General features: G+C 48.4%; 1 protein-coding gene across 1 annotated transcript in view; it reads right to left on the bottom strand.

Moving 5' to 3' along the window:
• Nucleotides 1-5,059: 5,059 nt before the first annotated feature.
• Nucleotides 5,060-12,500, bottom strand: part of rnd2 (Rho family GTPase 2) — a 25,793-nt gene continuing 18,352 nt past the window's right edge. Inside the window, exons 3-4 of the mRNA XM_042085532.1 lie at nt 9,279-9,430; nt 5,060-6,501 (exon numbers count right to left, since the gene is read on the bottom strand). Of these exons, the coding sequence (XP_041941466.1) occupies nt 6,205-6,501; nt 9,279-9,430 (449 nt within the window). The 3' untranslated portion in view covers nt 5,060-6,204. The remainder of the gene's footprint in view (nt 6,502-9,278; nt 9,431-12,500) is intronic.

Below are 12,500 nucleotides of genomic sequence, written 5' to 3'. Positions count from 1 at the left end.
CTCACATCCCAGTCCCCTTTCCAGTCAGTCACACACACACACTCCTTCCATTTCTTGCCATCTTTACTGAAAGCACCCCCATACATACACACACACACACACACACACACACACACTGTTCTGGGCAGGCAGCCACTGCAGTAATAGAGTATTATTGTGTTAATAGTGAGTGTTCTGTAACAGCTGCTGCTCACTGACTGTGCAGTGCTCTCAGTTATCAGGTAATTACACACACTCTTTCTCTTACACACACACACTCACTCTCCGTCTCACACACCCAAACATATGCACACACTTACGTATGCACTCTTAAACTGGAGCCCAGCTGGAGGGGAGAGTTGGTTGTCGGGGGAGAGAGCTGTGTTTCTGGTGCTCCTCATCTGAGTGTGTGAACAATGCAGCGACGACCCGGATTAAGCAACACTCTTTCATTTCAATTCAACACTGCGCTTTGTCTCACACATGGATCACAACACAAAGTACAGAATTAAATAGCATCTGAAAAATGTATGCAGTGGTTTAATAATTGAGTTGTGTGTCTGTGTGTGTGTGTGTGTGTGTGTGTACATTTAATTGGATGCTCATGTTTGCGTGTGTGTATGCTAGTCTTGTAAGAGCTTGCATTTTTTGCACATGCACACCAATATCAGTCTTTGTGTGTGAGAGAAAAGTATGTGAGTGTACATGCGTGTGTACATGCATGAGTATCAGTGCATGTGTGTGTGTGTGTGTGAGAGAGAGAGAAAGTGTGTGTGTGTGTGCATGTGTATCCTTGCATGTGTGTGAGTATGAGAGTGGGTGTGGGTGTGCCTGTATCAGTGCATGTACCTGTGTGTGAGTGAGTGAGAGAGTGTGCGTGTATCAGTGCATGTGTGTGTATGTGAGAAGTATGTTTGTGCATGTGTGTGTCTGTCTGTATGTGAGATGTATGTGTGTGCATGTCTGTGTGTGAGAGAGAGAGTGCGTGTCAGTGCATGTTTGTGTAGGCTATGTGAGATGTATGTGTGTGTGAGAGACAGAAACAAACAGACAGACAACAAGACCCTCTGCCCCTCATATTGATTAATGCTACTTCATATAAGTAAAGCGCTGCAACGTGAGAACAGTCTAGTAGGCTAGCCTACATAATAATCTGACATCAGAAACGCACCGTCACCGTCAGCACTCATGCTGCTGACACAGTGGCTGCGTGATAACTTAATTTGGCCTTGATCGTGCAGGACATTTCAGAATGTCGACTGTGTAATCCATCATAAATGGCTAGTTTCAATGGAAAAGTTAGCTGGACAAATGAAAGAAAACGAGAAGGATTCAGTGAAGCATATCGTCATATTTTAGAACCTTCAAAATTAGAAAACTGATGCAACTGAGATGGAGGGCAACTCCACGTATAGAACGTAGGCCTTGTCCGAAGGAACTTACATTAAATGAGGAGATATTAGCTGAATGTCACAAAAAGTGTTACAGAAATTGCTTGGCATCGCTTATTCAATGGCTCTCGACCGAAACACCTGTAGTTTGCGGAGGACGAACGAGAAAGCACTCGTTTGATAAATCAGCCAGTAGGCTAGGCCTAGTAGACAAATAACTTTCAGAAATAATCTGTACTGCAAAAACGAATGTTGGTGGGTATTTAAACTATCTAGCGGGTGTTTTAACAGCTGCAAGAAATAGAAGCTTCATGGTCTTTATGTTCTGGTTCGTAAATTATTTTCATAAAACTTCAAGTTGCCCTATAACTTTACTCTCCAAACTTCACTGCACTGTAGCCAATTAACTGACAGTATGATAGTCTATTTATTTTCTGCAGGCTACAATAAACACTTTTTTCAACTTTTGCAATATTACGCACTTGGCTACTGAACGCAAATCAGCAGGAGAGAGAATGCACGTACAGTACGCAGCGTGTAGTGCAATGTGTGCTATTTGGTTACCAACTAACACTGTTAGCCAATTCACTAACTCAAGAATTCAGTGCCATCATATACAACATTTTTTTACATAACAAATACAGCAAAACTAGAGGAGTCATTTCAGATGGGGCAAGAACAAGGTGAATTTGTATGCTTGTCAAAACGTAGTCCTACCCTGCATTAGAGGAGCTGATCATCATACCAAGCACACTCGCTGTTTAAAGTCATACATCACGGTAAACTAAAACTAAGATAAAGGTAAATGTTACAAAGGTGGCAAAATGAATATAGGCTATTATTAGCCATGACATTACTAGGAATGTCAGTGTACTAGGAACTATGAATCGTTCGTTCATTTAAAAAAAAAAAATTGGGGGGGGGGGGGGTTAAACTTATTCAAAATCATCCCCCCCTCTGGTTTTTACACAAATCGCACCCTGTGCGTGCATGTGTGTGTGTGTGTGTATGTGTGTGCGTGCGTGCGTGTGTTTGAGAGAGAGAGACAGAAACAAACAGGCAGAGAGCAGAGAGAGAGGTGAATGAAAGTGTTGTGTCTCTGCTGGGGGTGGGAAGACATATTGTCAGGCAGCAGGTGCAAAGCCTAGCTGGTGCTGTCTTGCGCTCCTGCTGCGTCAATCACAGTGAAGGGAGCCTCTGATTGGCTGTGACTGGTAATAGGCAGTAGCAGGGGCTGGGGCAATGCTGGCAGACACCCAGTCAAACTGCACCTGGTGTTGGTCACATGACCACCACCAAAGCAGGCCACACTTTCAGCATGACTAGGCCTACGTGTTTGCACCAATAGACAAACAGCACTGTCACTCACAGGCACAGGACACAAAGACACACACACACACATAAATTAAACCATGACACACTGTCTTGCACTCCACTTATATCTTTTAGCCAGGAGGCAAATCATGAGCATGCATAAGGCATCCGCAAGCTGTCTCCCTCTTGAACTCCCTGACAGTGAGGGGACACACTCCATGTTTATGCCCGCAAAGGGCAGAAATTGTGTGTGTGTGTGTGTGAATGTGTGAGTGTGCGTGCATGCATGTTGGCTGAATACTAATGTGTCTATGCTCTTTGTTCATTTACTCTGTCTTTGCCAAATCGGCATCAGGCCAACATGGGCAAGCATGACATGAAAACTGATGCCAAGCTGGCAGGCTGGCCGACACAAACACACACCCACACACACACTGAGAATGGAAAATGCATGAGAGAGAAATGGGTTCATCATGTTGTCAACAAAAACACAAAACAGATCATTTGAACCATATAAGAAAGTCCCAAATATCAGATAAATAACAGAAAAAAACAAGTGTGAGATTTCAAACCTCGTAAGCTGTTGATAACAGATTTTGATGTCACCTGCAGTTTACATGTTTGTGCATATATACAGGTTCAACACTGTTGATAATAAACACTCTTACAACCATTCACTATAAAACCACCAAGCACAATTTTTCTACCACTGCCCTCCACACACACACACGCACACACACACACACACACACACAGCTTCTTCCCTTGACTGGCATAATTACACACACACACATTTATCCCCCTTCCCTCTCCTCTCCCATATGAGGTAAGGCGGGAGAGCCTCCGTCCAACTGTTACCCCAACAGGCTGTGTCATGCAGTCCACACACACAGCAAGAGAGAGACGCACACACACACACACACGCAAACCACTCACTGGGTTAATCCTCTTAGTGCCAGTCTAAGCTGGTGGGCACTGAGGGTTCACGGCCACTGGTGCCAACCTCATCTACCGCCTACCCTGAGATACCCCCTCTCTTACCCCTTCCCACTCCACTACCTCCTCCCCCGGCTCCCCCTCGCCCCCGTTACCCCCCCCCCTTCTCTATGCAGATGTTCCGTCTTTCTTAAGCCTCCCCAAAAAAGTCCCCCCAAAAAAGCTGTGTCCAGACGGCCAATTGTTCACCACTGCTGTACGTGGAGAGTGAAGTAAAAAGCTGGCTGACGTCCAGGATTAGTGGCCGTATCCCTTCTACTGAGTTTGCTTTCTGTCTCATTTGGATGCTTTTCATGCTGCATTTCTCCCCGTCCACAACAACACCACAAAGGCAGTCGCTGAGAGACAATGGCCTCTCTCTCTGCTGGGGTTTGGGCTGATAGTGTGACGTCAGACACAAAAGATAGCAATGAGACAAACTGATGCTGCATTCTGCCTGAGTAAACAGCAGCAAACAATTGGCACATTCTACTCATTCACAGTTATTAATGCACGGTTCATCTGTGTTTATAAACATCTAAAAATACACACTGCGTATATGCCTATATGATCTCTGCCTACATGGCAGAGTGAACACGGGAATTGCGAATATGCATTAACGTAATGATACGGGTTTCTTTATCACAAACTGTAATTAGAAAACGTGCCTCTTCACAGCTCTGCCGGTGGGATAACAGTCTAATAGGAGGGGCTTTAATCAGGTGCCAATAATGGGATGATCATTTCCAAGGCTGCCCTTGTTTGTTGTGCTGGGACGATGATTAGAAATATTAAGTGCCTAATGTAGAACATGTGTTCCGTCGTCTGTGTTCTTTCATATTGAGGGTTCTGAGTCGGGCAGTGACTCTCTCATAACCATATGAAAAGGGCCACGTTTAATGGCCTTCAGGCTTATCGCACCTGCAGGAAGTTCAGTCCGTCGGCGGCTAATGTGTAGGCGGCTTTCATTAGGAGCGCTCTGATTTGTGATTAGTGCTGAAATAATGACTTTTTTCTACAGGTGGTCAGGCATGAGTGCAGTCCGAGTTCTCCAGTTCCTCATTCACAAGAACAGCTGGGCAGAGTAGACGTGGGGGAAGAGAACGTTGAAGGAGCTTAAGGTGTCAGCCAAGCGTATTAGACCAGATACTTGACAGTAAATCAGGCCACAAATCTAACAAGTTAACCCTTAAAGGAGTACCGTCACACCGGTGTGACGGGAATGTTGAGAAATGAACATTCTAAAGAATATCTGGGTTCATTGAATTCAACATAGAATTTTAGAACCTTCAATTGTTGCGGAACTTAGAACGTTCAAAAACCTACACCTTTAAGAGTTAAAGACGTCAACCAAAACACAAAAACCAAAGAAAGGAAGGAAGAAAAAGCCCAGCCTTCAGGCGTAGCTTGTCTCTGTTTTTACTGTGCTTCAAATTCCAACACAATAAACATATTTAAAACATCATCATATTTTACATATTTCTTCAACCATCTCCTCCCTTCCCCCATAGATATCTGTACACAACAAAATGAAAATATTCCTTTAAGCAAAGGGGCCAGAGTTGAGTGGTGGAATCGCGTCGATTCCCACGCGAGGGTGTCTATTGTGGCGTCCAACACGACACTCTGGGTTCCCTTCCTCTTAGTCATCTGCGGAGCTCCACGGAACAAAGGCTGAGCACAATTCATTACATGGCATTCATAGTTAAACTGATATGTACAGTGATCTTATCTTGAAAAGCACTTGTGGTTTCTAGGACCTGCAGAAAAGAAACATCATAAATCCGCCACAATTTCACATTTCCTATTTCTCCTTCTCCTCGTCACTTTTTGATCATATTTCTTTTCTTTTTTTTGACATCCCTTTTAGATGAGTTCAATTTTGGAGGCAGCAACAGAACCATTTGGCTATATATAGCAAAACCTCAGAGAGTCTCTTCCTCCCTTTTCCTTTGAATCTCCTTCTCTCACATTTGACAACCACTACTGTCAGTGGAAACCGGGGAGAGGGAAACTATGCGGCAACCAATCAGAGAGCAGAGCTGACATCCAGCAGTCCCAGCCCCTGTCCTGTCCTGAGGTCTAATTTGAGAAGGTGAGAGATACTCTCTCTAAGCCAATTGGAAAATAAAAAAAGGAGGAAAGGAGAGACAAAACTAGAAAACAAAATGCCAAGAGAATGTAAACCCCCAAGTCCAAGGGTGTGTCCAGCGAGACTGCAGGTCATTTACACAAGCAGAATAACATAAACCATACATCAAAAGCAATAAATAAAGCTCTGTGGGATGTCACGTAATACTTCTGCAGATGCAAACTGCACATCTGTAAGGGTGGCTTGGAGTGTGTATGTGTGTGTATATGTGTTAATGTGTGGGTTCATGGTGAGAACCATACTTGCAAGTGTATACATATTTTAGCATGTGCTTGTGTACCTGTCCTATGTATATACATACAGTAGGGATCAGTTCTTCTCAGGTATCAGTTCTTTGCTTACGTATGTCTATGTGTGTGTGTATCTGTGTGTGTGTGTGTGTGTGTGTGTGCACTACATCAGCACACAGCTCTTGGCGCGGTCCTTGCGTAGCGTGGGGGCTGGCTCGTGCGTCTGGGAGGCAGAGCCAGACAGAGGCAGGGGCAGCTGGGAGATGCGTTTGAGGGCGCGGCGTGAGGTGCTGCGCTTGAGGGCGCCCGAGGACGAGCCCGAGGAGCCCGGGTGGGCGTGCGCCCGCCGCACCGTGGCCAGCGTGGTGATGTGGAAGACGTCCCGCACGCTGTTCTCACACACGCGCGACGAACACTCCACGTACGCCACCGCTCCCAGCTGACGCGCCAGCGTACTGCCCTGAGAGAGAGAGAGAGAGAGGGGGAGAGAGAGGGAGAGGGAGAGAGGGGGAGAGAGGAAGGGTGTAAGAAAGAGAGAGGGAGAGAGAAGAGTAAGAAAAAGATGAGAAGATAGAAGAGCATGAGAGATGAAAAGAGGAAAAGAGAAAAAAAATGCGCATGAGAGAAGAAGAAGAGGGTATGAACGAGAGACGCCGGAGGAGCGAGTGCATAGAGACAAACAGCGACAGAGGAGAAGAAACAGAAACAAAGACAACAGAGGGAGACAAAACAAACAACATCACTTATTTATCTGAGCTGTTATACGGCCCTCTATGGCTCATCAATTATTCTCCGGTCAGTTCTCGTCCATTCAGCTGGACTGCCCTGTGCTGGGGAGAGCGCAGTGCAGGGAGGAGCTGAGGTCCCTGAAAGCTGCTGTAATTGGCTGTAATTATATTTCGGAGGAACGCGGGCTAAATGCGACGCTGGCAAGCACATCAGTGTTACTATGGCACTTGGAGATGGCTGGCATGGTTACTATGGTGACAATTAGAGGAGCCGTGACTAACGGGGAGAAAAACAGACAATGAGATGGCATGAAGGGTCACACTCTCCCTGCACACCCTCTCTGCCTGGACTACGCCTCCTGTGGGACTGGGGAGTGTGTGTGTGTGTGTGTGTGTGTGTGTGTGTGTGTGTGGGAGTGTGTGTGTGTGTGTGTGTGTTTGTGTTTGTGTGTGTGTGTGTGTGTGTGTGTGTGTGTGTGTGTGTGTGTGTGTGTGTGTGTGTGTGTCTGTTGCAAATACTGCAGAATGGAAGCGTATTTATTTCTGCTTTTATTCATGTTTGTGTATGTGTGCGTATGCAGTGATTTTTTTGTATAATATGTGTGTGTGTGTGTGTGTGTGTGTGTGTGTGTGTGTGTGTGTGTGTGTGTGTGTGTGTGCGTGTGTGTGTGTGTGTGTGTGCGCCCGCGTGTGCACCCCCGCCTGTGTCGTGAGTGTTTGATGAGAGGTTTAAACTGGCCAACGATGCAGATGTCAGATGCAAAATGAACACTCTCAGAGCTGATTAAAATGCAATTTGAGATTTGAGGACAAGCTTGTTTGGACACAAACCCATTCACACACACAGACACACACACACTTATGCATACACACACAGACAAGCACACACACACACACACACACACACACACAGGCAAACACCCACCCTATAAACTTCCCTTGGCTTGGTGGACATGGAAGCCAGTGACAATAGCCCTCTCCCATTTATCAAAGTCTGCTCTTCAATTTAGTCCTCTTTGAGAACGCCGCAAGAACAAATGATCTCCACCTCCCCTCAAACGTGCAGCAAAACAAGCAGCTGCTGATGCTGCAACTATGTGTGTGTGAGTGTGAGTGTGTAGGTGAGAATGTGTAAGTGTTTATCAGCTTGTGTGTGTGTGTATTTGTGTGTGTGCGTGTGTGTGTTTACTGCACTTTTTTATGCGCCTGCATAGTGTGTGTGTGTGTGTGTGTGTGTGTGTGAGTGAGTAAGTGAGTGAATGAGTGAGTGAGTGAGTGAAAGAAAGTGTGAGTGTGTGTGAGAAAGTGTGACCGTGAGTGTGTGCATGTGTGTGTCTGTGTGTGCACGCGTTTTAATGGCTATATACAAAGAGTGTATATTCACACCCTTTCCACCCTCCTCTCTGGTGTGATCTCCACTGCAGCCCTGAGGAGTGAGGCGAGCAGCAGAGCAATAAGCACCAGGGCACAGCCTCACCCCCCCCCCCCCCCCACTCCCCGCCACACACACCAGGGCACAGCCTCACCCCCCCCCCCCACTCCCCACCACACACACCAGGGCACAGCCTCATCTCCCCCCCACTCCCCACCACACACACCAGGGCACAGACTCATCTCCCCCCCCCGTCCCCCACCACACACACCAGGGCACAGCCTCATCTCCCTCCCCCGCCCCCCACCACACACACCAGGGCACAGCCTCATCTCCCTCCCCCCCCACTCCCCGCCACACACACCAGGGCACAGCCTCATCTCCCTCCCCCGCCCCCCACCACACACACCAGGGCACAGCCTCATCTCCCTCCCCCGCCCCCCCACCACACACACCAGGGCACAGCCTCATCTCCCTCCCCCCCCACTCCCCGCCACACACACCAGGGCACAGCCTCATCTCCCTCCCCCCCCCCCCCCCCACTCCCCGCCACACACACCAGGGCACAGCCTCATCTCCCTCCCCCGCCCCCCGCCACACACACCAGGGCACAGCCTCATCCCCCCCGCCCCCCACCACACACACCAGGGCACAGCCTCATCTCCCTCCCCCGCCCCCCACCACACACACCAGGGCACAGCCTCATCTCCCCCCCCACTCCCCGCCACACACCAGGGCACAGCCTCATCTCCCCCCCCCCCCACTCCCCACCGCAGCCACTTGAGCTGCCATACATACATACAGCAGGAGCTCACGCCCAAATGGACTTACACACCTATCACAGTGTGTGTGTGTGTGTGTGTGTGTGTGTGTGTGTGTGTCTGTGTGTGTGTGTGTGTGTGCTTGAGGTGGGGTTTGAGCCTGGGCGTGTGCCCATGAGAGAGTGTGTAAGCTTGTGCGTCCTGTGTGCAGGTTTGTTTGTCTGTCTGTGTTCATGCATGTATCTGTAAACAAATGTATGTTTGCTCCCGTTTAATCGTTTAATCTTGTGTGAGTCCATTGTGTGTGTGTGTGTGTGTGTGTGTGTGTGTGTGTGTGTGTGTGTGTGTGTGTGTGAGAGAGAGAGAGAACACTCACTTGTTCGTGTGTGACGGGGATGAGGCGCTGTTTGGAGAGCTCTCTAAGCGTGCTCACATCCGTCCTCATGTCCAGCTTACAGCCCACCAGCACCAGCTTCGCACTGGGACAGAACTCTTGCGTCTCTGCCTGCCACTGCACATAGGTGGACACAGAGGAAAAGGAGAGTTAACACCTGTTTCTTGAACCAAAATTTCAATCTTTACATTATTGCATACCTACTGTATGGTATCTACATGCTCTACAACCTCAGGTTTAAAAGAGCAACAGAGCCCACTCTCTACTCTCTTGTAAGGATATACAAAAATCGATATAAATCGATATAAAAAAAAAAGAGAGAGAGAGAGAGAGAGAGAGAGAGAGAGAAAGAGATGAGGGCGATGAGAGGTAAGAGTAAAATTGCTCATTTGGTTACTGGAATGGAATATATCTGGACTACTCTGCCAGCGAGGTTAGTCATGAATCCATTCCATACCAATACAAAGTGCCAAGCTGAAAAGAGAGAGAGAAAGAGAGAGGAGGAGAGAGAGATGGATAGCATGGCAAGTCAACAGAGAGTGCTTCGGAGGATAAAGAAGAACCCTCTCCATTCAGCTCTCTCTCTCTCTCTGAAATAAAGCGATTCTGTTACGAACTAGCAAGCAAGGCCGACACAAATACCACCACTAAAATATGTGAGGAATGCCAGTGTGACACACACATTCTCACAAAACCACACACACACACACACACACACACACACACACACACACACACACACACACACACACACACACACACACACACACACACACACACACACACACACACACACACACACACACACATACATACAGATTAGAAGCCTGAAATCACCCATCCACCTTTAACCTCTGGAGTCCCGCCCCCATAGCAATCAGGGTAAATGAGTGGCAGCTTTCAATGCCAGTCAGCCCTCTCACCACGCCCATGCCTGTCAAGTGCTGCCCCCAGCAACAGGAGAGGTCAAGGGTCGAGTGTGTGATCTGAACTGCTGATTGGAGCCACAGGTCCACGCGCCCCACATGTGTCAGAGGCACGGTGATTGGGGGGCGGAGGTTGGAGGAGTGGGGGGAAAAAGGGGGATGGCAAAGGAGAGAGGGAGGAAGAGAAGGCAGCTAACGCTCATTAGGTGCGCCCACAAACACAGCAGCAGCAGGGTTGGCACCGTGGGAAGCAACCAGGCAACTTTTACAAGGAAGCAATCACAGAAACACATGCCACAAATACACACACACACACACACACACACACACACACACACACACACACACACACAGGCCCTCTCCCTTGTACACACAACTCACTCTCACTCTCACTCTCACTCTCACTCTCTCTCTCACTCTCTCTCTCTCTCTCTCTCTCTCTCTCTCTCTCTCCCACTCTCTCTTTCTCCCTCTCTCTCTCCATCTCTCACACACACACATACATTGTGCACCATCAGCACATCACACACCACAGTGCACCCCACACTCTTATGTCTAACTTTAAAAAACTACCACAACACACACACATTCCCAATTAAAAACAGGCTCACCAGACTTACACACATTTAATTCTAATTTACAACAGACTAAAAGTGTGTGTATTCACATAAATCCACACCACACACACACACACACACACACACACACACACACACACACACAATTACATTGGAATCTAGGGGTTTTTGAGTTAATTACATCCCATTACTGATGCTGGTAATCCCCCCGCTCCCCTCCTCTCCTCCGCTCTCTCTCCTCTCTACATTCCTTCTGTTCCCCTCCTCTCCTCCCCTCTTTTCCTCTCTGTGCACTTCCTCTGCTCGTTTGGCCTCCTCAGGGTCAGAGATCATGCCCCCAGCTTGTTTGTTTGTGTGTATAAGCATGCAAGGCTCTCTCTGTGTGTGTGTGTGTGTGTCTGTGTGTGGGTCTGTGTGTGTGTGTGTGTGTGTGTGTGTGTGTGTGTGTCTGGGTCTGTGTGAGTGTGTGGGTCTGTGTGTGTGTGTGTGTGTGTGTGTGTGTGTGTGTGTGTGTGTGTGTGTGTGTGTGTGTGTGTGTGTGGGAGAGAGAGACTAAGAGAGAGAGATAAAGAGAGAGACAGAGCATGTGAATAGTCAGCCAGCCCTGGTCAGTGTGTGTCTAAAGGCTTCGGTGCTCTGGGGGTGACCTGTCTTTGTAAAGGATCTGACCCTCCCAGTGAGGGGTGCCTGAGCGGCTCCCTGCCGGAGCGTGACGTCCTATCCATCTGCCTCGTTTCCCCCTCTCTTCTCCTCTCCTCTCTCTCTCCTCTCCTCACCCCGCTGTCCTCGCCTCATACCTCCTCACCCCCCTCTCCTCTCCTCACTCTCTCCTCGCCCCTCCTCACCCCCCTCTCCTCTCTCTCTCTCACCCCTCCTCATCCCCCTCTCCTCTCCTCTCTCTCTCTCACTCTCTCTCTCACCCCTCTCTCTATCCTCTATGCAGTCTGCCAGGTGAATGAAGAGGTTGTGTTACAGCTACATTTATGAGAGTATAAATTGATTTGTATTGAGCCATGTTCTTCTTCTGATTTATTGATTTTTTAAGCATTTGTCTGTCTGTCTGTCTGTCTGTCTGTCTGTCTGTCTGTCTGTCTGTCTGTCTGTCTGTCTGTCTGTCTGTCTGTCTGTCTGTCTGTCTGTCTGTCTGTGCGTGCGTGCGTGCGTGCGTGCGTGTGGATCGAGTTATCTGTTTTCCGTATGTCTTGTTTTTACTCTGTGCTGTCCTTTTTACTAAGTCCAAAACTCTCTCCTCTCTTCTCCTCATTTACCCTTTCCTTCTCTTTTCCATCCTCTCCTGTCTACCCATTAATTTCTCTCCTCCCCCCCTCTCTATCCCTCGCTCCCCTGCGCCTCTTCTCTCTGTCCTCCAAACTTATCTCCTCCGTCCTCTGGGCCTGCAGCTCTGGGTCCTCTGGCCTCCTGTCCCCCAGGCAGCCATGCCTGACACGCGCGTCCTCAAGGCTCCCTCAAGGCACCACTGACGACCCGCTGATTCAATCACAGAGTAACTAGGGAGGTATGCAGATCCACCCCCACCACCACCACCACCAGCACCAGCAGCACCACCACCCACTTTAAATGAAATGACAGCAACATAGCAGCGGCTCAACTCCTCGGCGGGTTCTTTCAAGCAACAACAAGGAAATTGTTTGGTTCCTCTTTCATCAGAGTGAACGGCTAGCTCTTGAGAACATGTGATT

Source organism: Alosa sapidissima, chromosome 3 (assembly GCF_018492685.1).
Source record: "Alosa sapidissima isolate fAloSap1 chromosome 3, fAloSap1.pri, whole genome shotgun sequence".
In the NCBI taxonomy this organism is placed as follows: domain Eukaryota; kingdom Metazoa; phylum Chordata; class Actinopteri; order Clupeiformes; family Clupeidae; genus Alosa; species Alosa sapidissima.
This window is presented reverse-complemented; position numbering and strand designations above follow the sequence as displayed.